The sequence below is a fragment of the Mauremys reevesii genome, linkage group 2 (assembly GCF_016161935.1).
Source record: "Mauremys reevesii isolate NIE-2019 linkage group 2, ASM1616193v1, whole genome shotgun sequence".
Lineage (NCBI taxonomy): Eukaryota > Metazoa > Chordata > Testudines > Geoemydidae > Mauremys > Mauremys reevesii.
Window position 1 is genome coordinate 14,097,997 of NC_052624.1, and position 25,390 is coordinate 14,123,386.

Consider the following 25,390-nt stretch of genomic DNA (forward strand, 5'->3'; position numbering starts at 1 on the left):
TGGTATGATGTAACCTTTTCCAGAGGGTTTGGCTGGAGAGTCTTGCCCGCATGCTCGGGGTTCAGCTGACCGCCATATTTGGGGTCGGGAAGGAATTTTCCTCCAGGGAAGATTGGCTATGGCCCTGGAGGTTTTTCGCCTTCCTCCGAAGCATGGGGCAGGGTTCACTTGCTAAGGAGTGGGTGGATCGGCTTATGTGGCCTGCATCTTGCAGGAGGTCAGACTAGATGATCATAATGGTCCCTTCTGATCTTGAATTCTATGATTCTATGATTCTATGATTCTATGAGGGGTTTAGGGTGCAGGAGGGGGCTCGGGGTTTGGGGGTGGGGCAAGGGGCTCAGAGTGTGGGAGGGGGCTCTGGGCTGGGGCAGGGGGTTGGGGTGTGGGAGGGGTATAGGCTCTGGGCTGGGGGGTGCAGGCTCTGGGGTAGGGTCAGAAATGATGTGTTCAGGGTATGAGAGGGGGCTCCGGGCTAGGTCAGGGGGTGGGAATGCGGGAGGGAGTTTGGGTGTGGGATACATGTACGCAAACATTAGTCCTCTCTAAGTCGATTTGCAGTGAACTTAATATACTTTCAAAATGGATTATAGAATACATATCAATTGGCCAGATAGTACACATCAAGATTTTCATCATATTGACACAGGCGGTTAATGAGAAATACTCTTTTGCTTATTCCACATTGTGTCATTTATGTGTACGAAAACATCTAGGCCAAGATTTTCAAAAGCAGGAGAACCTGAAGTTAGGCTCCTCATTAAATGGCCTGATTTTCAAGTATTGAGTACTCAACAGATCCCACTGACCTCTGTGATAACTGTTGATTGTTTGACACCTTAGAAAATCATGCTGAGAAAGTCTAATTCAACTCTCACTGTACTCAGTAATGACTCCATTGACCTCAGTGAGAGTTGATTCAGGCATATATTTAGTTATGATGAATAATATATTAAACAAATGCATAAAAAGAGAAACATTATTTTGTGTCCTTGTGTGAATATTGAAGTGCGAAAAAACCTAAATTCAATCTTTTAATTTCTTAGTCTTCAATTAGTGGAATGGGAGATTTTGCCCTATTGGTTTCTGAGCATAAATTTAATCAATATCAATGCCAATTACAGGAATCTGTTCTGCACAGAACAATCTTAACAAAGCTTGCAAAGGAAATCAAAACAACAAATAGTTATACTAGACCTTGGGCCAAATTCTCTACCCATTTACTTCAATGGAAACATACCAACAGAGAATTTGGCATATTATTTTCAGAAGGTATTTTCAGCTTATCAGGAAGGATAATCAAATTCTAGGCAAAACATTATTCCTTGTTAAATTGTCATCCACATTGTCTGTGGTGTCCTTGAATTTAACTTTAATCACACTACAAATTTAGTCTCCGTTTCCCTTTCTCCCCCACCACCACAGAAATGCAAGACCTATGGCTTGTCTATAGTGAGCTAGTGCACAGCAAGCCAGGGTGTGAAACTAGAGTGCAGCAGCTTACTGCGTAAAGTTCACCATGTGTTCACTGCTACAGCAGAGTGAAAGTCCCAGTGTGTGGTTTAGCTACAGCAAGCAGGTGCACTGTAGATTCCCACCCTGGCTTGCTGTGTACTAACTCACTGGGTAGATAATCCCTTATTCTTTTGCATTACAGACAGTTTTTTTCTACATTGCTAGTGATAAAGCAAGTTTGATATCCTGCAAGGATCTCTGTGTGGGAGGACCCCTGCACCTATACAGAACTCATTCCAGGACCAGGATCAGGGCCATACTATTCTCAGTCAATTTTCATCTTGCTTTTCATTTTTGCAGAAAGAATTGCAGCCACAAAAGGACAATAATATAAAAATGTACCTCTATTTTGTGGTTTTCATTTTTCTTTCTTTCTTTTGCATTTTTCTGCACAGAAATATCCAGGCCATATGAATTCTGTTCTCCTGCAAGGGCGCAGAATTCTGTCAGGAGTACTTATTGTTGACAACTAGGAGTTTTTAACTAGAAAACTTTTTTCATGATTTGTAGTGATATAGTAAATTTGATATCCTGCAATGAACTCTGCACAGTGGGGATCGAAGCACCGATTTGGAACTCATTCTAGGAACAGAGGCATATTGTTTTCAGTCATTTTTCATCTTGGTTATCATTTTTGCAGAAAGACAAACAGCCAGAGATGGAACATTCTAAATACATGTACCTCTATTTTGTGGTTTTCATCATCTTTGGATCTTTCTTCACACTGAATCTCTTTGTCGGTGTTGTTATTGACAATTTTAACCAACAAAAGAAAAAGATAAGTACATTGGATATGTCCCCAGGACCCTGATATATTCCTTATGTGTTATCTTCAAACTAGAGCATGCCAGCAGTACACTGAAGCTCTGAAATATCTATATACATTTATTACATGGAGCAGCATCATTACTGAATTTAATAGAGGCAGCATTACAAGTGAAGTGCTTCCCTTTCTCCATACCATTCTCCTATATCCTAGCCATGTAACTCTTGGCTCTTGGGCCTGCGCTGTTCATAAGAGTCTATGAAGCCAGCTAAATGGTTCCATGAATGCTACTTCCCTTGCCCAGGAGCTGTGCACTGTGGGACAGGGTCTGAAAGCAGCTCTTGGATTGGGCAGTGGTCCTTAGATGGAGGAAGCAGCAAGATGAGTTGGAGGGGCAGGGAGAAAGATGCTCCTTCCCTCAGATGCCTGAGCTCTTAGCAACCTAATCATTTTCCTGCTTTCTGAGCCACTAGATTGTCACCACAGAACTGCTGCTCTGGGAGATCTTGTTAACTTGCTGCACTGTCTTGGGCTTAATAAGGTATTAGGAGAAGGGTTAGCATGAGATGAAAGGATAGAAAAAGAAAGAAATGTTGGATTCCAATAATTTAGATGCTTGCATGACAGTAATGTTTCTTTCTCATTAAAAATAACAGTAGCATTCTCTCCATATACTTAGGTGGACAAGACATCTTTATGACAGAAGAACAGAGAAAATATTATAATGCAATGAAAAAACTGGGATCCAAGAAACCCCAAAAACCTATCCCAAGGCCATTGGTGAGACCACCTGAGTTCTTCCAACTAAAATATCTCTAATCAGTGAAAATCCATAGTAAAAATCACTTAATCCAGTGAAAAAAATGACTATATATAAAATATACCTGTTTATTTCCATTAGTGTACAGTGTTCATAGTCTTAACTCTGCACCAAGAAATTGTCATTGATTATAAAGATTATACAGACTAAATGTTTATGAAGGTCAATGCAGAAATATTGTTTTGTATATTTATCCTCAAATTGATTATCCTTCAGGATTTGTATACTCTGATATAAATATATAATCTACCTATTATGAAATTAAATAACATTGTAATATATAAAGATTCGAGCTGTCCACTAGTGAGTATATACATTTATTTTACGTGGTTACTAGGGATGATTGGGGAGCCCGGGGAAATAGTAGATTTAATTTCTTGATTTTAGTAAGGCTTTTGATACAGTCCCACATGACGTTCTAATAAGCAAACTTGGGAAATGTGGTTAGGGTGACCAGATGTCCTATTTTATAAGGACAGTCCCGATTTTTGGGTCTTTTTCTTATAAAGGCTCCTATTACCCCTTCAACCCTCTGTCCCAATTTTTCATATTTGCTGTGTGGTCACCCTAAATGTGGTCTAGATGGAATTACTATAAAGTGGGTGCAAAACTGGTTGAAAAACCATGCCCTAAGAGTGCTTATCAATGGTTCACTGTCAAATTGGATGTATGTATCGGGCGGGATCCCAGAAGGATCTGTCCTGTGTCTGGCAGTATTCAACATTTTCATTAATGACTTGGATAATGGAGTGGAGAGCACTTATAAAATTTGCAGATGATAACAATCTGAGTAGGATTGCAAGTACTTTGCAAGTATGCAATCATAGGTTGGCTCCCCTTTAAGGCATAATACAGTACTGTACCAGTGGTCCCCAACACCATGGCAGGGGAGAGAAGCTGCGGCCCCGTGCCTGCCAGGGACAGAGAACTCTGGGGCTGCGGGCGCCGGTGCTCTCTGTCCCCAGCAGGCACGGGCCACAGCTTCTCTCCTGCTTCAAGAGGAGCCGTGACTCCCTGCCTGCTAGGGACAGAGAACTCCAAGGCTGCGGGCACCGGTGCTCTCTGTCCCCGGCAGGCGGGGGGGCCGCAGCTCCTCTCTGGCCTGCCAGAGACAGAGAGCACCGGCACTTGCAGCCCTGGAGAAGCTGGAGAGAAGCCACGGCCCCTCGCCTGCCGGGGACAGAGAGCACCAGCGCCCGCAGCCCCGGAGTTCTCTGTCCCCGGCAGGCGGGGAGCCGTGGCTCCTCTTGAAGCCGGAGAGAAGCCGTGGCCCTGCGCCTGCTGGGGACAGAGAGCACCGGCGCCCGCAGCCCCGGAGTTCTCTGCCCCCGGCAGGCGCAGGGCCATGGCTCCTTTCCCCTGCTGGGCACTAAGCAGTAGGGGCACTAGGTGGTGCACATCAATGCACCACATTGGGGACGACTGACAAACTGACTGGGTTGAAACCCTGATATACCGCGACCCCACATTTAGCACGATGGAAGTTTTTGGACCCCAAGCATTGCGTTATAGCGAGGTTTCACTGTACCTTAATAAATTAGACAATTGTTCTGAAATCAACACAGTGAAATTCAGTAAGTAAAAGTGCAAAGTACTACACTTAGGAAAGAAAAATGAAATGCACAAATACAAAATGGGGAATAACTGGCTAGGCAGTAGAAGTGCAGAAAAGGGTCTGGGGATGACAATGGATCACAAATTGAATCTGAACCAGTAGTGCGATGCTGTTTGTGAAAAAGGATAATATTTGGGTTATATTGTTTTGCTTTGCTTGGCACTCGTGAGGCCTCAGCTGAAGTGTTGTGTCCAGGTTTGGATGCCATACTTTAAGAAAGATGTGGACAAACTGGTGTCTGGAGGAGAGCAACAAAAATGATTAAAGGTTTTGATAACTGACCTATGGGGAAAGGTTAAAAAAACTGGGCATGTTTAGTCTTGAGAAAAGAAGAGTGAGGTGGGACCTGATAACAGTTTTCAAATATGTTAAGGGCTGTTATAAACAGGACTGTGATCAAATGTTCTCAATGTCCACAGTAGGCAGACAAGAAATAAACAACTTAATATGAAGCAAGGGAGATTTAGGTGCAATATTAGAAAAAACTTTCTAACTATCAGTCTAGTTAAGTTTTGGAATATGTTACCAAGGGAGGTTGTGGACTCCCCGTCATTGGAGATTTTTAATAACAGGTTAGACAAACACCTGTCAGGGATGGTCTAGGTATACTTGGTCCTGCCTCAATGCAGGGGGATGGACTAGATGACTTCTTGAGGTCCCTTCCGGCCCTACATTTCTATTATTCTATGCATGCCTACATTCTCATAATGAATACTAAATACTATTTTTTTAATCCTACAGAACAAATACCAAGGGTTTTTATTTGACATCGTAACAAACCAAGCCTTTGATATTATCATCATGATTCTCATCTGCCTTAACATGATCACTATGATGATAGAAACTGATGATCAAAGTTCAGAGAAGACTGACATTCTTCACAAAATCAACCTACTCTTTGTTGCCATCTTTACTGTAGAATGCATCATGAAATTATTGGCCCTAAGACACTACTACTTCACCAATGGCTGGAACATTTTTGATTTAAGTGTTGTCATCGTGTCCATTGTTGGTAGGTAAAAATACACAGACATTTTCTTCACTATCCCAAATTTAGTTTTCACAAAAGAAAGTGAGTTGCAATTGACTGCTTGGCCACAAACTGTTGCCGAAATGGGACCCAGGATGTTAGAATCAAAGTGTTGGGGAAAGTAGTCAAAATAGATTGTTTTTTTTAAAAAGAGAAAGAAAAGAAAGGTCAGAAGAATAAATACCAACAAACATATTCAAAGTAGCACAGAACAGGAATTTATAAACTTTTCCTGTTGTTTTATCTTATCTTTTAAAAGGAACTACTTTTTATAGTGGAAGGATATATTGTATACAATCTCTGATAGTGTTCTTTCTCTTACTGTTTGAAAAGTTGTAAAATAATGCACCAGGTTATAATAAGTATTATACTTTGGTCTCATAACACTGATAAAAGAGTTCAGATGATAAAGTTAATAATTTTCTGTGTTAATTAGGGGTTATTTTATGGATGTGAAACATTTTAACTTTTACTAAAATTCAGATTATTGTTTTTCAGACTTCAGTGATTGTATAATCTTTTATTATATGATATCATGAGCTGTAATAATTTTGGTTCATGAAGAAATATTTTGCCAATTTTTAAAGCATATACAATACATTCACATTGTAAAGGAGACTCAGCTGCAAAAATTGAAATTAAAATATAGCAAAATTTAATTGATAAATCCTGAATAACCATATGGGAATATTCAAAATCCAAATATTTGTAGATGTCATACAATTTTCCAACAGTTCTTGTGGACAAGCACATTATCTTTGACAATTTCTCTTTTTAGAGCAATCTTTCTATATGGAAAAATCCTCATGTCATCATCAAACTCATTGATTTTTGTCTTCATGCCTGTAGTATATTGTTATAAGTGTATCATTTAATTTGACAGTCTAATTTAGACTAAAATTATCTTGATTCTCCTCTCACACTGGTGGAAATCAGGAGTCATTCAACTGAAGTCAATGGATTCATACTAGAGCAGTGGTGGGCAGCCTGCGGCCCGCGGAGTGCACATGGCCCATCAGGGTAAGCCGCTGGCGAGCCGCCAGACCATTTGTTTACACTTGCAGGGCCGTCTGCAGCTCCCAGTGGCTGTGGTTCGCCGTTCCTGGCCAATGGGATCTGCGGGCAGCTGTGCAAGTGTAAACAAATGGTCTGGTGGCCTGCCAGTGGCTTACCCTGACGGGCTGCGTGCGCTCCGCGGGCCACAGGTTGCCCATCACTGTACTAGAGTAACAGAGAGGAGAATCAGGCCCAAATATGTTGAGTTTAGTTTGAAGGGAGTTTAATGCAGAAATGGAGTGAAGAGCTGGAATAAAATTTCTGTTCTGCTAATTTAACTACTTGTAAAGCAAATACAGGCAAAAGTGATAGAAGGTATATGGGGAAGGAAAATATCTGCTCTCCACATAATTAGCCCCATTTAGTGTGGCAGTATGAGTATTGAGATAAATGTATCCAAACCTCTTCCTGATTCCACTTTGGTGACAGTGGTGAAAAATGGGGAGCAAAGAAGTGATTAGAGATTTAAGAAAAAAATCTCTCTTAAAAGAGAAGTATTTCTCTATAGTGCACCTTTCCACCAGAATTCCAAGAAAATAGCAAAAATAAATAGACCTAAAGGGAGAGCAAGAGAAAGGAAACCCTTTTGCATTATGGGGGGGGAAGAGTATAGATATTTACATCAAGCCTTTTCCAGACATCAGCTGGTCAATTACCATTTTTTCTTTTGTCATATGAGTCTAGTTGAAGCTACAATGGGACACTTTAGGAAGCCCTGAATGAATTTAGTCTTTCCTTGTGTAACACCACCTCTGGACTGGTCATCTGCAGTGACTGAAACTTGGGCCCCTGGATCTAAACGGATAGACTCTACTTTTAATGCAAATAAACCTTGTCCATTAGCTTAGAGTAACAGACTAATAAACCTCTATGTGTGGTCATGCCACTAGAAAGGGACCAAAAGCCTCATTGTTAGCATGGATTACACTGTTGTTTATCTCTTTTTCTCTGTCTGGTTTCTTTGGCCCTCATCACCACAGTATCTAAGCACTGAATGCCTATGACTCTGGTGTCATGTTTTGGTTTTTTTATGAGCTTTGTTTTTTCAACATTTAGAGCCAAACGTTAAAATACACTTACATAACCTGCCCCTACAAAAAATATACATGTACCAGTGGTTTTGCAAAATGCTGCACATAAAACACCTACTCGTATGTTTTCCATGTACAATAGTTCATATACAGATTTTAGGGGTACAACATACATAGTACTCCAGTGTTTGAAAAATATTGTCCATCAGGGTCTATTATTGTTTTAATTTCAAAACTTTTACAGATAAGCCATTTAACTTTTTTAAAATGTGTACCTTTTCCTTTCAGAATCAAGCTCCATCAGTGCTAGTACATTTTTACTGATACTATTATGTCTTTCAGTTAATAATTAGCAAAAATTAGGAATTCTAACTGATTATTCATTTCTGTTTTTAGGCACTATGCTCTCTGACATTGTTAACGTATTTGAAAATTTTTTCTCACCTACACTCTTCAGAGTCATTCGCTTGGCTCGAATTGGACGAATACTAAGACTTGTCCGAGCTGCCAAAGGAATTAGAACTCTCCTTTTTGCCTTAATGATGTCCCTTCCTGCTCTGTTCAACATTGGCCTCTTACTTTTTCTGGTCATGTTTATTTACGCCATTATTGGCATGACTTACTTTGCTTATGTTAAGTTGGAGAGTGGGATTGATGACATGTTCAACTTCCAAACCTTTGCTAACAGCATGCTCTGTCTCTTCCAAATCACAACATCTGCTGGCTGGGATGGTCTTCTCAGTCCTATTTTAAACACTGGACCTCCGTTTTGTGAGCCAAACATAAAATATGTTGTGGGAGAATGTGGTAAACCTGCTGTGGGTATTATTTTCTTTGTAAGTTACATCATTATATCATTTCTCATTGTTGTAAACATGTATATAGCTGTTATTTTAGAGAACTTCAATGTTGCCACTGAGGAAAGTACAGATCCTCTAGGTGAAGATGACTTTGATATGTTTTATGAAGTCTGGGAGAAATTTGATCCTGAGGCAACTCAGTTTATTAGGTATTCAGCACTTTCAGACTTTGCAGATGCTCTGGCAGAACCTTTACGTGTAGCCAAACCAAACAAAATTGAGCTCATGGCAATGGATCTTCCCTTGGTCAGTGGAGATAGGATCCACTGTTTGGATATTTTGTTTGCTTTCACTAAACGGGTGCTAGGAGAATCTGGGGACATGGATACTCTAAAAGTACATATGGAGGAAAAGTTTATGGCTGCCAATCCATCCAAGCTTTCTTATGAACCAATCGGAACCACAATCAGACACAAACAAGAGGAAGTTTCTGCCATTATTATCCAGAGGGTTTACAGGAGTCATTTGATGCAACGTTCCATGAAGCAGGCCTCTTTTTTATACCGTCATAGAACCTGTGATGGTGATATCCTTGAAGATGCTCCAGAGAGAGAAGGCCTCATTGCATTCATGGTGAATGAAAATTATGGTAGAAATTTAGACAAGTCAGAAACTGTGTCCTCAACATCTTTCCCTCCATCCTATGACAGTGTCACTGGGACCGCTAATGAGCACCTTGAGGTGAAGATGGCAGACTCTCCGCAAAGTGTTGAACCTACCAATTGTCCACTATCTGCAGAGAGAGAAAAGGAATCAATTGTTTAAATTTTTGTTAAGAATGCTTTAAAATATTGTTCCTTGCATGTAATGATGTAAATATACAGCAATTGAAGCAGCCTTCTTATTAAACATTAGTTGCAAAAGAAACAGTGGTGGTTTTACCCTTAACTGCAGAAGTTGGTAAGGTATTTTGACCCTGCTACATTCAACTTTACTTAATGTTTATATTTATATATGAACAGGAAGAATCTGTGTATGGTTACAGCTGTTATATCAGTGGCAGTACCAAGTTAAGGCAGAATCCTTAGTATGTGGTTACTGTGGCCCAGACATAGTGTTGATAGAGTTGTATTCCACTTACTTCTGCTAATCAGACATTTACTTCTTTAGATTGGTTTGCTTTGTTGGGGAGCAAGTTCAAGGAAGTTAAGTTTAGTGGTGTCTAGAAATAAATATCAGTTTAAGTTTGGGTTTTTTGGAAGTAGGGAGGGGGTTGAAATGTAGCCTTAATTCATTCCTAATTAACATTTTGATTATAAACCTGGTAGATTTATGGCTCACAATCTGTTCAGTCCTGTGTTTCACATATCACAAGCATAATCATTGCATGACTCATTGATATGACATAGTGTACTGGAACTCCTCCAATACGATGAATTTAAACAGAATAGCCATGGTGTATATACTATTGTAGTCATGTTACTGCAGTATAATGAAATAATAAATGTAACATTTAACATTCCAGAAACAGTAATGAACTGAGTAAGAACTTTCTTTTGTTTTAAACAAACCTGAATCTTTTCCCTTTGTAGTTATGGCATTGGCCTTGTTATGTTCACCATGTTTTCTTTCTTAAGGTCTTTGCTACTCTTGTGGCATCATGCTCTCACAAAAATCCCACAAAGGCCTTTACTCCTGGACCTGGGTTCAGTCTTTTTTCCCATGCATGTAAATACTTGTTGGATATATATATATGTGTGTTCAAACTCTCAGTGTGAACCATTTCATTTTTCAGTGGCTGATTTGTCTTCCTTTGGGTCATATTTTCAAGTAGTCATAGCCACAACATTGCCAAGTCCCTTATTTCCCCTCCATTTGTTTAAATATCACTCATTTTTATATGCAGGTCAGTTTTCAAGATAAGGTTTTTTAAAAGTTGCAAGATTTATGCGATTATCAAGGGTGGCTGGTCCACGGGAGACACAGCTTTTCTTTCTTCACCACAGTTATTTCAGACTGAGAGGAAGCTTGGCCTTATGGCTGAAGCACTAGACTAGGACTCTGATCTGGGTTCAGTTTCTTGCTTGGCTACAGACTTCCCATGTGACCACATGCAAGTCACCTCTGATTGCAGTGTAGACATACCCTTACTCTCTCTTTCACTCAGTGCTGCACCTATGAAATGGGAATAATAGTTATTATTATTCTTTTCTCCTCCTCCCTCACTTTTGTCTGTCTCTCTATTTAGATTATGAACTAATCTGGGCAGGGTCTGTTTTACTATGCATATCTACAGTGCCTAGCACAATAGGGCTGCAATCGGAGCTGGAGCTTCTAGGTAGTATTTGAGTACAAGAAATAATAAACAATATTTATAATGCCTTTTAACTTTCTTTCTCTGTGTTGTATTTCCCCTGTGTCCCCTAATCCACAGGGTCTCTCACTATGGAGTTTTGGGCCCATACCATTATTTTCTCCCTATAATTTGAAGCTAGACACAGTGGGCGATATCCTTTGTTGATGTGAATCAGCATAGTGTCATTCACGTCCGTGACGCTGTACCATGGAAATCAATTGAGCTATGCTGATTTGCACCAGCTGAAGATCTGGAAAAATGACAAAATAAAATACTTCCTTTTTATGTAGTTTTTGTTATTACACGATTTAAAAAAATCCTATTTGCGACCCAGCAAAAACCAGGTGGTGACACAAAATGAATTGCACTTGCCCATTTGTTGGAAATCATTCTGCTAGACTATTCGCCAGTAAACACAATGCATCTCCATCCATAGATAAGGCCTAATTCTATAGATTTAAAATCTTACTCATATTAGGGTAAAATCCATCTCTCCCTGCATAGAGACCAAGTAATTTTATCTTCATGCAGGGTACTAAAATGCAGGTAGGAAAAATGAATTCATCTTTCAATCAGAGACAGGCCATGGAGCTACAGTACAGTCCCTTTATGGACACTATTCCAATCTAAGAGCTGGAAAATCAGTCACTGCACCTTCACTACCCCTGTGCAGGTGTTTGGGGACTGGATCTACACAACAGGTCGGGTCCTATGTGCCTTGCGAAATGATTTAGCTTGAGGAGTGTGCTAAAGAAATCACTGAATGATCACAATTACAATTATAATGGCAGAGAGAAAGGAGGCAAGATCAAACCAGTATCTTAGATGCCTATATACAAATGCAAGAAGTATGAGTAATAGGCAGGAAGAACTGGAAGTGCTAATAAATAAATACAACTATGACATTGTTGGCATCACTGAAACTTGGTAGGATAATACACATGATTGGAATGTTGGGGTGGATGGGTACAGCTTGCTCAGGAAGGATAGACGGGAAAAAGGGAGGAGGTATTGCCTTATATATTAAAAATGTACACACTTGGACTGAGGTGGAGATGGACATAGGAGACGGAAGTGTTGAGAGTCTCTGGGTTAGGCTAAAAGGGGTAAAAAACAAGGGTGTTGTCGTGCTAGGAGTCTACTACACACCACCTAACCAGGTGGAAGAGGTGGATAAGGCTTTTTTTAAATAACTAACAAAATCATCCAAAGCCCAAGATTTAGTGGTGATGGGGGACTTCACTATCCAGATATATGCTGGGAAAATAACACCGCGGGGCACAGACTATCCAATAAGTTCTTGGACTGCATTGCAGACAACTTTTTATTTCAGAAGGTTGAAAAAGCTACTGGGGGGAAGCTGTTCTAGACTTGATTTTAACAAATAGGGAGGAACTCGTTGAGAATTTGAAAGTAGAAGGAAGCTTGGGTGAAAGTGATCATGAAATCCTAGAGTTTGCAATTCTAAGGAAGGGTAGAAGGGAGTACAGCAAAATGGAGACAATGTATTTCAGGAAGGCAGATTTTGGTAAGCTCAGAGAGCTGATAGGTAAGGTCCCATGGGAATCAAAACTGAGGGGAAAAACAACTGAGGAGAGTTGGCAGTTTTTCAAAGGGACACTATTAAGGGCCCAATAGCAAGCTATTCCACTGGGTAGGAAAGATAGAAAATGTGGCAAAAGACCACCTTGGCTTAACCACGAGATCTTGCATGATCTAAAAAATAAAAAGGAGTCATATAAAAATGGAAACTAGGTCAGATTACAAAGGATGAATATAGGCAAACAACTCAGGAATGCAGGGGCAAGATTAGAAAGGCAAAGGCACAAAATGAGCTCAAACTAGCTATGGGAATAAAGGGAAACAAGAAGACTTTTTATCAATACATTAGAAGAGGAAGACCAAGGACAGCGTAGGCCCACTGGTCAGTGAGGAGGGAGAATCAGTAACAGGAAACTTGGAAATGGCAGAGATGCTTAATGACTTCTTTGTTTCGGTCTTCACTGAGAAGTCTGAAGAAATGCTTAACATAGTGAATGCTTATGGGAAGGGGGTAGGTTTAGAAGATAAAATAAAAAAACGAACAAGTTAAAAATCACTTAGAAAAGTTAGATGCCTGCCAGTCACCAGGGCCTGATGAAATGCATCCTAGAATACTCAAGGAGCTAATAGAGGAGGTATCTGAGCCTCTAGCTATTATCTTTGGAAAATCATGGGAGATGGGAGAGATTCCAGAAGACTGGAAAAGGGCAAATAGAGTGCCCATCTATAAAAAGGGAAATAAAAACAACCCAGGAAACTACAGACCAGTTAGTTTAACTTCTGTGCCAGGGAAGACAATGGAGCAAGTAATTAAGGAAATCATCTGCAAACACTTGGAAGGTTGTAAGGTGATAGGGAATAGCCAGCATGGATTTGTAAAGAACAAATCGTGTCAAACCAATCTGATAGCTTTCTTTGATAGGATAACGAGTCTTGTGGATAAGGGAAAAGCGGTGGATGTGGTATACCTAGACTTTATTAAGGCATTTGATACAGTCTTGCATGATATTCTTATCGATAAACTAGGCAAATACAATTTAGATGGGGCTACTATAAGGTGGGTGCATAACTGGCTGGATAACCGTACTCAGAGAGTAGTTATTAATGGTTCCCAATCCTGTTGGAAAGATATAACAAGTGGGGTTCCACAGGGGTCTGTTTTGGGACAGGCTCTGTTCAATATCTTCATCAATGACTTAGATGTTGGCATAGAAAGTACGCTTAGTAAGTTTGCAGACGATACCAAACTGGGAGGGATTGCAACTGCTTTGGAGGACAGGGTCATAATTCAAAATGATCTGGACAAATTGGAGAAATGGTCTGAGGTAAATCGGATGAAGTTTAATAAAGACAAATGCAAAGTGTCCACTTAGGACGGAACAATCAGTTTCACGCATACAGAATGGGAAGAGACTCTCTAGGAAGGAGTACGGCAGAAAGGCATCTAAGGGTTATAGTGGACCACAAGCTAAATATGAGTCAACAGTGTGATACTGTTGCAAAAAAAAGCAAACTTGATTCTGGGATGCATTAACAGGTGTGTTGTAAGCAAGACACGAGAAGTCATTCTTCCACTCTACTCTGCGCTGGTTAGGCCTCAACTGGAGTATTGTGTCCAGTTCTGGGCACCACATTTCAAGAAAGATGTGGAGAAATTGGAGCGGGTCCAGAGAAGAGCAACAAGAATGATTAAAAGTCTTGAGAACATGACCTACGAAGGAAGGCTGAAAGAATTGGGTTTATTTAGTTTGGAAAAGAGAAGACTGAGAGGGGACATCATAGCAGTTTTCAGGTATCTTAAAGGGTGTCATCAGGAGGAGGGAGAAAACTTGTTCACCTTAGCCTCTAATGATAGAACAAGAAGCAATGGGCTTAAACTGCTGCAAGGGAGATTTAGGTTGGACATTAGGAAAAAGTTCCTAACTGTCAGGGTAGTTAAACACTGGAATAAATTGCCTAGGGAGGTTGTGGAATCCCCATCTCTGGAGATATTTAAGAGTAGGTTAGATAAATGTCTATCAGGGATGGTCTAGACAGTATTTGGTCCTGCCATGAGGGCAGGGGACTGGACTCCATGACCTCTCGAGGTCCCTTCCAGTCCTAGAGTCTATGAATCTATAATCAAAGATCAATTGCCAAATTAATTGCCAAAATTAGGCTATCCCATCATACCATCCCTTCCATAAACTTATCAAGCTTAGTCTTAAAGCCAGATATGTCTTTTGCCCCCACTACTCCCCTTGGAAGGCTGTTCCAGAACTTCACTCCTCTAATAGTTAGAAACCTTCATCTAATTTCAAGTCTAAACTTCCTAGTGTCTAGTTTATACCCATTTGTTCTTGTGTCCACATTGGTACTAAGCTTAAATAATTCCTCTCCCTCCCTAATATTGATCCCTCTGATATATTTATTAAGAGCAATCATATCCCCCCTCAACCTTCTTTTGGTTAGGCTAAACAAGCCAAGCTCTTGGAGTCTCCTTTCATAAGACAGGTTTTCCATTCCTCGGATCATCCTAGTAGCCCATCTCTGAACCTGTTCCAGTTTGAATTCATCATTCTCAAAGCTTTCAAATCATATGGGTCTGTTGATGAGATTATCTTGTCTAAAGAGATTCAGCAGTGAGACCATTTTACAATGAAATTATCATGTGACTAATTTGTGTATATAAAATTGAGTTAAATATTTAAAAATAGAACTATGTATATTTAATATATTCTCTTTATGAAGAGAGCAATTTCAGTCATCAAAATGTGGGCTTTGTATTTTCTGTCCCATTGGTCTTGTCCACAGGGCATAAACCATGAGGCCTTTCATCTCAAGATTTTTCCATTGAGTAAAATTTTCTAGGCATGAGCAAGTATATCAGAAGTGACAAAGTTAATATATAGTACAATCAAATATCCATCTAGGTTAGCCTTCTGTATTCTGTGTCCATTTAGTAGTAGGAGTCACTATTCATTTGGTAGTGGTTTGCCACATAGAATCATAGAACTTGAAGGGACCTCAAGAGGTCATCTGGTCCAGTCCCCTGCACTCAAGGCAGGACTAAGTATTATCTAGACCATCCCTGGCAGGTGTTTGTCCAACCTGCTCTTAAAAGTCCCCAATGATGGAGATTCCACAACCTCCCTAGGCAATTTATTCTAGTGCTTAACCACCCTGACAGTTAGGAAGTTTTTCCTAATGTCCAACCTAAATTGCCCTTGCTGCAATTTAAGCCCATTGCTTCTTGTCATATCCTTAGAGGTTAAGAACAACAATTTTTCTCCCTCCTCCTTGTAGCAACCTTTTATATACCTGAAAACTGTTATCATGTCCCCTCTCAGTCTTCCCTTCTCCAGACTAAACAAACCCAATTTTTTCAATCTTCCCTCATAGGTCATGTTTTCTAGATCTTTAATAATTTTTGTTGCTCTTCTCTGGACCTTCTCCAATTTACCCACATCTTTCCTGAAATGTGGTGCCCAGAACTGGACAAAATACTCCAGCTGAGGCCTAATCCGTGTGGAGTAGAGCAGAAGAATTACTTCTCATGTCTTATGTACAATACTCCTGCTAATACATCCCAGAACGAGTTTGCTTTTTTTGCAACAGCATTACACTGTTGACTTATAGTTAGCTTGTGATCCACTATGACCCCACCCAGATCCCTTTTCCGCAGTCATATCCCATATTGTGAGGCTATTCCTCTTTCTTTGAATCTAATATGGTATTTGTTTCCAGCTAAAGGACACTAGCTCAGACATATTCCTCAGATAGGCAATGATATTTTTATCTAAATTTTGCTTAAAATTTTTCAAACTAGGATCTGTATGTATATTAACCAATCTATGGTATTGAGTTATATTCTGATTGTACATAAGTGGCCAGGGCATCAGCTAGTAGTGTAAATATGCATTGACTTCAGTGGTGCTATGTTGATTTATATCACCTGAGAATGTTGCTGTGACTCTAAGAGGAGCCCAGCAGGCCAGCAAGCCAGGGACTCCCTGGTATGTAGCAGTAAGTCTCAGATGGCCTGACCAGTTTAGTGTACGCCAACTCACTGTTGTTCTTTGTTAATAACCTTAATTTAGTTTTAATACACAGCCATCCTGGTGCAGCATTTCAAACTGAAGAGTAAAATCCTCAGCCAAACTAACAGGCTGGTGCTGTGTACTGCCTCTTTAAAGGAGAAGTGAATTTGATAGGGTTTGTGAGTGCTACAGTGAGAGGGGCTGAGCACTGCAGAGAAGATGGCTTTGAGGAGATTGGGGACTGGAAGTGTTGTTGAGGTCCCACTGTAAAGCGTAATTGGGCAGTGGAAACCAGTGAGACCTTCTTATTTGTGTGCTGACTGTTGGTGTCAAGGCTGAGAGCTGCAACAAGATACTATTTAAGGCACCCAGAGTTGCAAAGCAGGTATTGACTGAATCCCTTACTAGCCTGGGTGAACTTTAAAGCACACTGGCTTCTGTGTTTGGAGATCCATTGCCTCTGGATAGCTAGTGGCAAAATCCACTATGACCAAGATATGGCTTCCCTCTTTGGGTAGGATGTGGCTTTTGCCCACAATGTCTAATGTGACCTTAAAAATGCCTCTTTTATCACAGGTAAGTGGTATAGAGGAACTTTTGGGGGTCCTGCAGTTCTGTTTCTCTTCTGGCATAAGTCACAAGATCTGCAATAGTCTTTCACATTATACTGTATCCCTGGCCAGTAAAAATTCCTTTTTAACTTAGCATAGATGCTCTGTGCCTCTGACTGACCAGCAAAAAGGCAGCAACAAGTCCCCATAATGCTGGGCAGGCACAACTAGTTGCTTGGAAAGTTTCCCAACATTTTTATCTTTATCCATGAGAGCTTTCCTGTACAACATTCCTTCCTCTTCAAAAAAAAATCTTCCCCTATTCCCCCTCACTGAGGTTCCCTCCAGTCATGGGCGCCGACTTATATGGGCTCCTGGGGCTTTAGCCCCAGGAATATTCACAGACAGGGGCTCTGCTCCAGCAATATTTGGAGCTAGGTTTCTCCCCTGCTGTGCGCTGCCGGCTGCCCAGAGCCTTTTAAATCCCAGCCGCGGCAGGGAATCAGAGGGCTCTGGGCTGCCTGCCAGGGCGGGGAGCCCAGAGCCCTCGGATTCCCAGCCGCGGCTGGGATTTGAAACTCTGGGCTGCCCGCGCAGCAGACAGCCCAGAGCCCTCTGATTCCCGGCCGGCTGGGATTTAAAACTCTGGGCTCCCGCAGCGGGAAGCCCAGAGCCCTCTGATTCCCGGCTGCGGCTGGGATTTAAAAGGCTCTGGGCTCCCCGCGGTTGCAGGCAGCCCAGAGTCCTCTGACTCCCAGCCGGGGCTGGGATTTAAAGGGCTCTGGGATCCCCGCGGCTGCCAGCAGCCCAGAGCCCTTTGAATCCCAGCCTCTGTCCGCTGATTGCCCCCTCCCCAGACCCCTGCCCCAACTGCCCCCCAGAACCTCCACCCCATATCTAAGCCCCACTGGTCCTTGTTCCCCGATTACCCCCTCCCGAGACCCCTGCCCCTAACTGCCCCTTGGGACCTCAGCCCCTATCTAAGCCTCCCTTCTCTTTGTCCCCAACTGCCCCCTCCTGAGACCCCACCCAACTTCCCCCCCCCGGACCGCACCCCCTACCTGTCCCCTGATAAACCTCTTAGACTCCCGTGCCTATCCAATTGCTGCCTGTCCCCTGACTGCCCCTTCGAACCTCTGCCCCATCCAACTCCCCCTGCTCCTTGTCCCTTGACTGCCCCCCGGAACTCCCTACCTCTTCTCCAACCCCCAAACCGCTTACTGTGCCACTCAGACCAGCGTATCTGGCTCCATGCAGCTCCAGACAGTTGCTGCCATGCTCCCCCATGGAGCCCACAGCCCTCTCCCACCCCCAGCACCTGCCTTCCAGATTTGAACACCTCAAAATTCAGGAGTGCTCAAGCTCGGTTTGGGCAGCTTTTACTTAATTTCTCCCAAATCAGTTTCCCCTGCAAGGTGCCAATTGAAGGTGTTGGAGAACAGAGAGATCAGGTGGCCTCCTAATGCCTGGAAAGAGACAAAGGCCGGAGGAGGGAGTGTCAGTGCCTGTGTGGACTTCTGGGAAGTGCACGGTGTGGAAGGGAATGCTGTGATGCTTTGGAACATCTCCATACAAAGCCAGTCAGGACTCTGGGGGAGCCTCCTCTCTCGGAGCATACTGTCTCCAGGGCAAGAAGCTTACACCTTCCTGGGTCTGACCTCGGAGCATTCAGCATGCCCTTCCACGTCATGCACTTTCCAAAGTGAGTCTGCCCAGGCTGGTCCTGGGGCAACCAGAGGTCGCTGCACCCCAACTCTGCAGTCAGATGTGACTCTCAGCCAGACAGTAAAACAGAAGGTTTATTAGATGACGGGAACACAGTTTAAACAGAGCTTGTTGGTACAGAAAACAGAACCCCTCTGTCAGGTCCATCTTGGGGGGTGGGGAGCCCAGAACCAAGTTCTGGGTCTCTCCCAATTTCCCCAGCCAGCTCCAAACTGACACTCCCTCCTCTGGCCTCTGTGTCTCTTCTGGACAAGGAGGCCACCTGATCTCTTTGTCCCCAACACCTTCAGTTGGCATCTTGCAGGGGAAACTGAGGCACCCACACAGTATTCAGATAAAATATTAAGAACATTCCCACTTCATCACAACAGATGCAACAAAATATAATACTGTATATTGAAGTAGGCAAGTGCTGCTTCTGACTTTCCACTTTTAATTGACCCTTGTAATCTTGTGGCACTGACGCGTTGTAGCTTCATTTTATATCGGCTTATAGGGCGGGAGCGGGGGGGCACCACCATTTTGGGCCCCACCAAAAATTATACAAACCTGCCGCCTATGCCTCCAGTCTAGGATGTGTCCCCTTGTGCTTTCTAGCATAGGGTCTTCCCTATGCTCATCTGCAAAATGCTGGCAGCTGACAACTGCTTCAGTTACAGGGGTTAATTCCTCCCAAGACCCAAGAGCATGCTAATTTCCTCTGCTACACAAAAGTTGGTATCAGCTTCTCCCACACCAGAAAGCACACTGCTTCCTTCTGCTGAGCTGGAGCTGGGAGAGCCTTTCTGATACCAGAGAAATTCCCCAAATTCCATTTTGTATTCCTGGCTTCCATTTTAAATAGGCAAGAGTCACTCCCCCATGAGAAGCTGCAGGTCACATAGCACTAAAAATAAAATTGGCAGGAAAACTAAAGTAGGGGAAAGGTCAACAAATCATAACTCTGAGGTAAACAAGGGTTGCAGGCTAAAAATAGAACTGACCATTTGGAATGATTGGAATGTTTGGAATGTGGGCAGTTGGCATGCATCCAAGAAAGATCTGACAGGAAGATATTAGCAGAATGGTCTAGAACAGGGGTAGGCAACCTATGGCATGCTTGCTGAAGGCGGCACACAAGCTGATTTTCAGTGGCACTCACACTGCCGGGGTCCTGGCCACCAGTCCGGGGGGCTCTGCATTTTAATTTAATTTTAAATGAAGCATCTTAAACATTTTAAAAGTTTTATTTACTTTACATACAACAATAGTTTAGTTATATATTATAGACATATAAAAAGAGACCTTCTAAAATCGTTAAAATGTATGACTGGCATGCGAAACCTTAAATTAGAGTGAATAAAGACTCGGCACACCACTTCTGAAAGGTTGCCGACCCCTGGTTTAGAAAGTTCTGACAAGACAGTATAAGTTTGTGTGTCAGTGGGCAGCCGAGGGGTTAGGAAGTAACAATAAAAAAGCAGAAGAAGGACAGCGGCAAAGGGTGTCCTGCCCTGCCACTGAAATGCAAACACACAGACTGGGACACAGAGGGAGAAAAGGCAGAGACCTGAGGAGAAGACAGCAAGGTCGGCAGACAGAGTAAGCCTGTCAGTCATAATCATAGTATAGTGCAATGTTAGTGTGCATATGTGTGTGCTTGGGTGTATGAATGTCTGTTAACTGTAAAAGGACTGTATATATGTAACATTTAAGAAACATTTAAAAGCTGCTGTCAGTGCCCGGTGGAAGATTGGCCATCTGAAGCAGGGTGCAGCCACTTAGGAGCACAGAAGTATGTTATTGCGGTTTAGGGTGATCTTTAACTTGTGAGGGATTTGTGTTTTAGGTTATTATTGTATTAGGGATTGTTATTTGCACCAATAAAAAGGTGCCTTGTTTTGGAAAGACTATTGTTTTGTGTGACTCATTTATTGGAAGGCTGTAAGGTCCAGATATTTCCTCAGCCATCCTGGAGACTCATATCTTAGGAGAACAGATTGGTTAATAAGTGGGCTGTTTTGAGGGAACCCTTGGTAAACCTGAGAGGGGGAAATAGGTGAGCTAATCTATGGGTACCCTAATTCTGTTTTCATGGTAACACTCCCATCCCCCCACAGCAGTTTCTTTTGCTTTACTATTTCCCTTGGGATTACAGAACAATATTCCTTTTTCTATTGGTTACAATATTAACTACTTTGGACATGTTCAAAATATCATTTCCCACCACCATTTCCATTGCAATACAGTCCAACTCCCCTACTTTTAAAGGACCTTCAGAATATTTCTACTCCCAATTCACTTTAGCTAATGGTGGAGGAATTTTATATTTTCCCAGTCTTAGGAGTTCTACACCTTCACTCTGCAGCACATCAGACTCCTTGACCATAATTTCCCTGACCAGATAAATCTGGGCATGGTGTCTCTCCACCCTAGGCATTCTTTCTCATTCCCCTTGGCAACTTTGATAAATTCCATGTCCACCTGTAATGGGTCAGACCTCACAAAATTAATCAGGGGTCCCCCTGGCTCCTCTGTGTTAATGACAGCGGCATTAACCTGGACTGGATGGGGTGTGGACTTAGTTTCTTTTAGCTTAGGTCAAGTGTTTCTCTGTAAGGGGAGATTTTGGCAAACCTAGTCAGCAAACTGTAAATTGGCCATTCAGCAGTCTCAGCTTGACCAAGGCAGGAGGGGGAAGTTTTGGGGTGCCACAGAAAGGGCAGTTTGACCCCGCGTCCTTCCTGATAAGAACTGTGTTGAAGTTGCTAATACATGCATTTTAAAAGAGTAGGATATGCCCCAGGAATATTTATTGGGGTCTCAAGGCTGAAAACTCTGGGAAAAAAACCACCTGGTTAATTAATAATCAGAAGGAACCTCTTGTTTGATCATTGAAACTGCTTACTTAACAAGGTTTCTTTAAGGGACATGTCATTATATTACTAATGTATAAATAAGGGGGAAAGCTTGAGATAATTGGGCTCATTTGGGGACTCTTTTGGACTCTTTTTGGACTCTCCCTCTGGATACATCTTGCAGTCCCCACCGGCAGACGGAAGATATGGCCATTGGAAGCCTGCTGCTGTGTCACTCGAAAGCCACACTCAGCTTTGGTAATTATCAAGGGTTGGGGGTGTTTTACTAATCTTGTTGCAGACGTGTGTAAGTGCTTGAGACTAAGAAAAGTTTAGCTTTAAGTGAAAGCACTGTTGTGTTGTCCTGTTTGTGCCAGCCATCTATTGGTCAGATGGCCGTGTCTCCCCTGATTTATTTCCTGACACCACCTCGCACAGAGTAAAAGTTACCAAGAGCTTTGGGTTGAAAGAACCCCGGGTAACATCTCATGCTCAGTTAAGTCACACAGGTAGCACCTTCTTGCACCATTCTCTTGTACAGGGGCTGAGAGTGAGATTTCCCAAGATGGGATCTAGTTTGGGGAGATGGGTGCCTAGGCTTCTAAACACCCTCCTTTTTACCAGGGGCAAAACAGGCTCCCCTCCTTACACTGGGTTTCTGCTCCTGTCTTTGAACTCACTGGATGCTCTAGCTGGCACATAGGCACCAGCAAGATCTGCTGATTTTTGGACAGAATCCAGTGGTTTATCCCAAACAGCTTGTCTGATCTCTTCAGAGTATAAGCATAGGAACTGTCCCGGTGTGAAAATATCAGCCAGCTAATCATAACTGTCTGCCCTTCTTCCCTTGGCCCATTTTCTTATCAAATCACACAATTTATACACATTCATTTAATGTTTTCCCCAAGAGCTTAGTAATTAGTGTGGGGACTTTCTTGTCATCTGGAATTTTATTGTGATGGAGTGGACTGGAGGGTTTAGGCAGCCAGGTGGGCCCAATTAACTCCACAGTCTGCACCTGGAGGAGGAGCCAGGGAGCAGGGAATCGATTGGAAGCAGGCTCAGCTGGAGAGGCCTATATAAAGCCCAGGAGCTGAGCACAGAAGGGGGAGCTCCAGGGAAGTAGGCTGTGGTCATTCCCTGGGAGGAGAGAGGTGTGTTAGGTGCTAGAGAGTAGTCTACAGATACTCCCTCAGAGGAGGGAGTTGGGAAGGTGGTGACCCCAGAGTGGGGGGAAGCCAGGAAGGTAGGAAAAGGCTCAGGTAGAAAACAGCAAGGTAGAACAGTGTAGGCCTTGGCTGCTGACTGGAGGGCCCCTGAGCTGGAACCTGGAGTAGAGGGTGGGCCTGGGTTCCCTTACCAGCCACTGGAGGAGTGATGTGATTGGAGCAGAACAGGGAAGACTGGCATTTGTATGGAGGGAGTTTGATACTCCACCCCCAGAAAGGGCATATGTTGGGTGAGCCAGCTGCAGGGCAAAGTCACAAAGAGGAGGCTGTAGTTCCTGGAGTGGGGGCTGCAGGGCAAGACAGGATGGGTTAAGACCCTGCCAGAGGAGGGAGCAATGCCTGGCAGAGCTAATCTCCAGGATGGCCAGGAGAAGGTGCCATTTGCACTGAGTGGACCCTGTGACAGTTTGTGGAGCATGTGGGCACACATTTGCCCCTGATATAAGGGATGTTTAAGAGACTCTGGTGGACTGTGAAGGACTATGTAAATTGGCCTCTCCTGATAGCAGGAAAGCATAGAGAACCATAACAGAAAACAGGGAAAAGAGACAAGGGAGATGCAGTATGTGGAAGGGTTTTTTTTGCAGAGGGCACTTATGGCATCCCAGCAGAGGGGGGCTGACAAACAGCTGGGATGGCTTCATGCCCTGCTGTGGCAGGTGCTGAAGAACCAGCAGAGACAATGGGAGGTACATTGGTAGCTGCAGAATTATTTGGTGCAGCTGGCTGAACAGCAGCTGGCTCTAGTTGAGGTTCTGAGGGAAGAAACTAGCAAAGGCTGCAGAGAGCGAGGTAGGAAGGGAGGTACCGAGGCCAGAGGTTAGGGTGACCAGATGTCCCAATTGTATAGGGACAGTCCTGATATTTGGGGGCTTTGTCTTATATAGGTGCCTATTAGCCCCAGCCCTTGTTCTGATTTTTCACACTTGCTATCTGGTCACCCTACCAGAGGCCCAGCCAAAGCAGTGTTACTCCTGCGGGCAGTGGGGACACCTGGGAAAAGAGTGCCCCAAGTGGTATTGGGGAGACAGAATGGGTGAAGACCCTGCCAGAGGGGGGGTACAATGCTTGGCAGCTAACCCCAGGACAGCCAGGAGGAGGCACCACCTGTGGTGGATGGACCCCATTACATTTATGTACTTTACAGAGTCTTTCAAAAGTGGTAAAGTACTCCTCAATACAGTCTGCTTCTTTGTATGCAGGACACAGCTTATCCCACCTGGGTATTCCTTGGGGGGAGAGAACACATCTGTTGGTTGTGGAATCTGTGTGTGCTTTTCCATCATAGTTAGGTTATACAGTTTCTTTTTTTTGGGGTGGGGGGGGGGAAGGGTCCTTCTCTTGCAGCTACATGGATCACTGGGGGCCCAGCTGCTTCTTCCACTTCTTTCTGCCTCTTAGCTGTCAGGGGCCACCATTGTGCTTCTTCTTGTGGCTGCTTTCCTGACTCCCTCTCCTTGGCTTGCTGGTCTGCTTCTCATTTTTGGTGTCATGTGTTCTCTCTCTCTCTCGCGCTGTTGGTTTCCCAATTCTGATGTTCCTGTGATGCTTCCTCAGCCTTCCATTTTAGGACTTTTTGCTCTTTTTCCAGTCTAGCCAACTTTAACTTTGTTCTAATTCCTCACTAAATAAAAGTGTCTGACAGTGTTGTGATTATAGTGTCTGACATCACCTGTTGTCTTGGCCCCAAAGTAAGATAACACTGCATGATTTTGTGTTGATTATGGAAAACTCAAGGTTGTCACTATTCTAGATGCATATTCAATGCCCGGGGTTGATGATATGCTTGATATTTTGAGTTAAGCAAAATATTAGCACTTTTGACCTTGCAAAAGGATACTGGCAGATCCCTTTAGATGAAGATGCACAGAAAAAAATCTTTTTTTATTACTGATATGGGGATTGTATGAGTTCAAAATATTACCAGTTGAGTTAATTAATGCAGGAGCCACTTTTGAAAGGCTTGGCAACCAAGTGTTAAATGGATTACAAGAGTGTATATTGATGTTGCACACTTAAACAACTCTTGGTCAAATCACATGAAACACTTGGGAATTGTGCTGACAAAACTCAGAAATACAGGTCTGATTGTTAAGGCATCTAAATGTAAAACTGGAGAAGCCAAGGTTCCTTATCTGGGACATTGGGCAGAATGGTGGTCAAATCTCTCTTGCTTCCTTGAATGTAGAAGCTATTGTTACCTGGCCTGTTTCCCACACCAAAAAGCAGGTTCAATCTTTCATAGCTATTACTGCCTATTTGTGCCTGGATTCAGCGATATTGTCTGTAATCACAGATTTGTGCAAAAAGCCAAAGCCAAACAACGTTATATGGTCAAAGACATGTTAAGAAGGTTTTGATAAGAAAGAAAATCTTGTTAGAAAAGCCTCTTCTGGACAGACAAGCTTTTGACAAGATGTTTGAACTCCATACAGACTCATCAGACATTGGTGTGGTTTAGCTTTGAGCAGGTGGTTGGACTAGATGACCTCCTGAGG

At 42.8% G+C, this 25,390-nt stretch overlaps 1 protein-coding gene across 7 annotated transcripts in view; it reads left to right on the top strand.

Moving 5' to 3' along the window:
- LOC120397527 (sodium channel protein type 5 subunit alpha-like) overlaps positions 1-10,173 on the top strand; it is a 120,796-nt gene extending 110,623 nt beyond the window's left edge. For all 7 annotated transcript variants that reach the window (XM_039523493.1, XM_039523487.1, XM_039523492.1 and 4 more), the window contains 4 exons: positions 2,156-2,293; positions 2,957-3,061; positions 5,458-5,728; positions 8,230-10,173. In XM_039523493.1, the coding sequence (XP_039379427.1) occupies positions 2,156-2,293; positions 2,957-3,061; positions 5,458-5,728; positions 8,230-9,458 (1,743 nt within the window). In that variant the 3' untranslated portion in view covers positions 9,459-10,173. The remainder of the gene's footprint in view (positions 1-2,155; positions 2,294-2,956; positions 3,062-5,457; positions 5,729-8,229) is intronic.
- The last annotated feature ends 15,217 nt before the right edge of the window (positions 10,174-25,390 follow it).